At 44.2% G+C, this 1,122-nt stretch overlaps 1 protein-coding gene across 1 annotated transcript in view; it reads left to right on the forward strand.

Annotated features, from left to right (window-relative positions):
* Nucleotides 1–1,076, forward strand: part of LOC107740772 (TOX high mobility group box family member 4-B-like) — a 7,643-nt gene extending 6,567 nt beyond the window's left edge. The window contains exon 7 of the mRNA XM_016553278.1: nucleotides 555–1,076. Coding sequence (XP_016408764.1) covers nucleotides 555–612 — 58 coding nt within the window. The 3' untranslated portion in view covers nucleotides 613–1,076. The remainder of the gene's footprint in view (nucleotides 1–554) is intronic.
* Nucleotides 1,077–1,122: the final 46 nt, after the last annotated feature.

The following is a 1,122-nucleotide window of genomic DNA, read 5'->3' on the forward strand; positions in this document are numbered from 1 at the left end:
ACACACACACGCACACACGCACACACACACACACACACTCACTCACACTCTCACACTCTCACACACACACACACACACACACACACGTTTGTTTGGCTATCTTAGTGAGAACGTCATAGACTTGCATTGAGGTTAATGATATTTTCTATCAGCTAAACAACCCTGACCCCTGAACTCAGCCACCACAGAACACTTACTGCATCTTCACATTCTGACATGAGCTAACTGTCTGCTGACTGCACTATTGAAATCTCTGTTGCACTGTATGCCAGTAGCAGACCTACCAACCTGTGCGTATTCTGTGTAGCAGCTACACATTTTGACCTGTAAGTACACTGTAAGTACACTGGTAAGATCTGTCACTCTAAACTACGCAAAAGTCTGGTGACGCCTCTGAGTTTGTCCACAAGCAACAGCAGAAGAGATTAGAGCGCACCCCAACCCCCCGGTTTTGTGTTGAAATAATCTCTGTGTGTTTTATTTCTTGCATATCATCTTGAATGAGCACCTGTGTTCATTTGTGCTGTTCCTGATGTTTGGTCTGATGTCTGCAGGGACGTGTTCATGGCCTGGTGCGCCATCAGAGGACAAAACTCAACCACCGTCACATAGAAACACATGAACACGGATGAGTGTGTGTGTGTGTGTGTGTGTGTGTGTGTGGACTCACTTTTCAGCGTGAATAAGAACAGCAGAAAAACCCATCAAAGACTCGACGTTGAACTGTTAAATGCTGCTTCACATGCACACACTGACAGAGAAAAGCAGCAAAAAAAAAAAATGTTTAGGATGGAAAAAATTAATATTTAAACAGATTTGTAACTATATATGAACGGATGGAGGCCATTTTTACCAGGTGTGTTTGTTCACAGCTGAAACACATTTTATGCAGGTACAGAAACCCGTGCTTGGGTTATGGATTGCAATCTGAAATATTTCACAATGCAACAACACACAAAATCCAGCTTTGCTTAAAGCGGCTGTGTTTTTACACCTGCATAGAGGGTGTTTCTGCCGTTGAGCACGTGTGTGTGTGTGTGTGTGAGTGAGTGTGAGTGTGAGTGTGTGTGTGAGTGAGTGGGAGTGTGAGTGTGTGTGTGTGTGTAGGGCCAGTCTCTCTCT

Source organism: Sinocyclocheilus rhinocerous, unplaced genomic scaffold (genome assembly GCF_001515625.1).
Source record: "Sinocyclocheilus rhinocerous isolate Xijiao unplaced genomic scaffold, SAMN03320098_v1.1 scaffold1456, whole genome shotgun sequence".
In the NCBI taxonomy this organism is placed as follows: Eukaryota; Metazoa; Chordata; class Actinopteri; order Cypriniformes; family Cyprinidae; genus Sinocyclocheilus; species Sinocyclocheilus rhinocerous.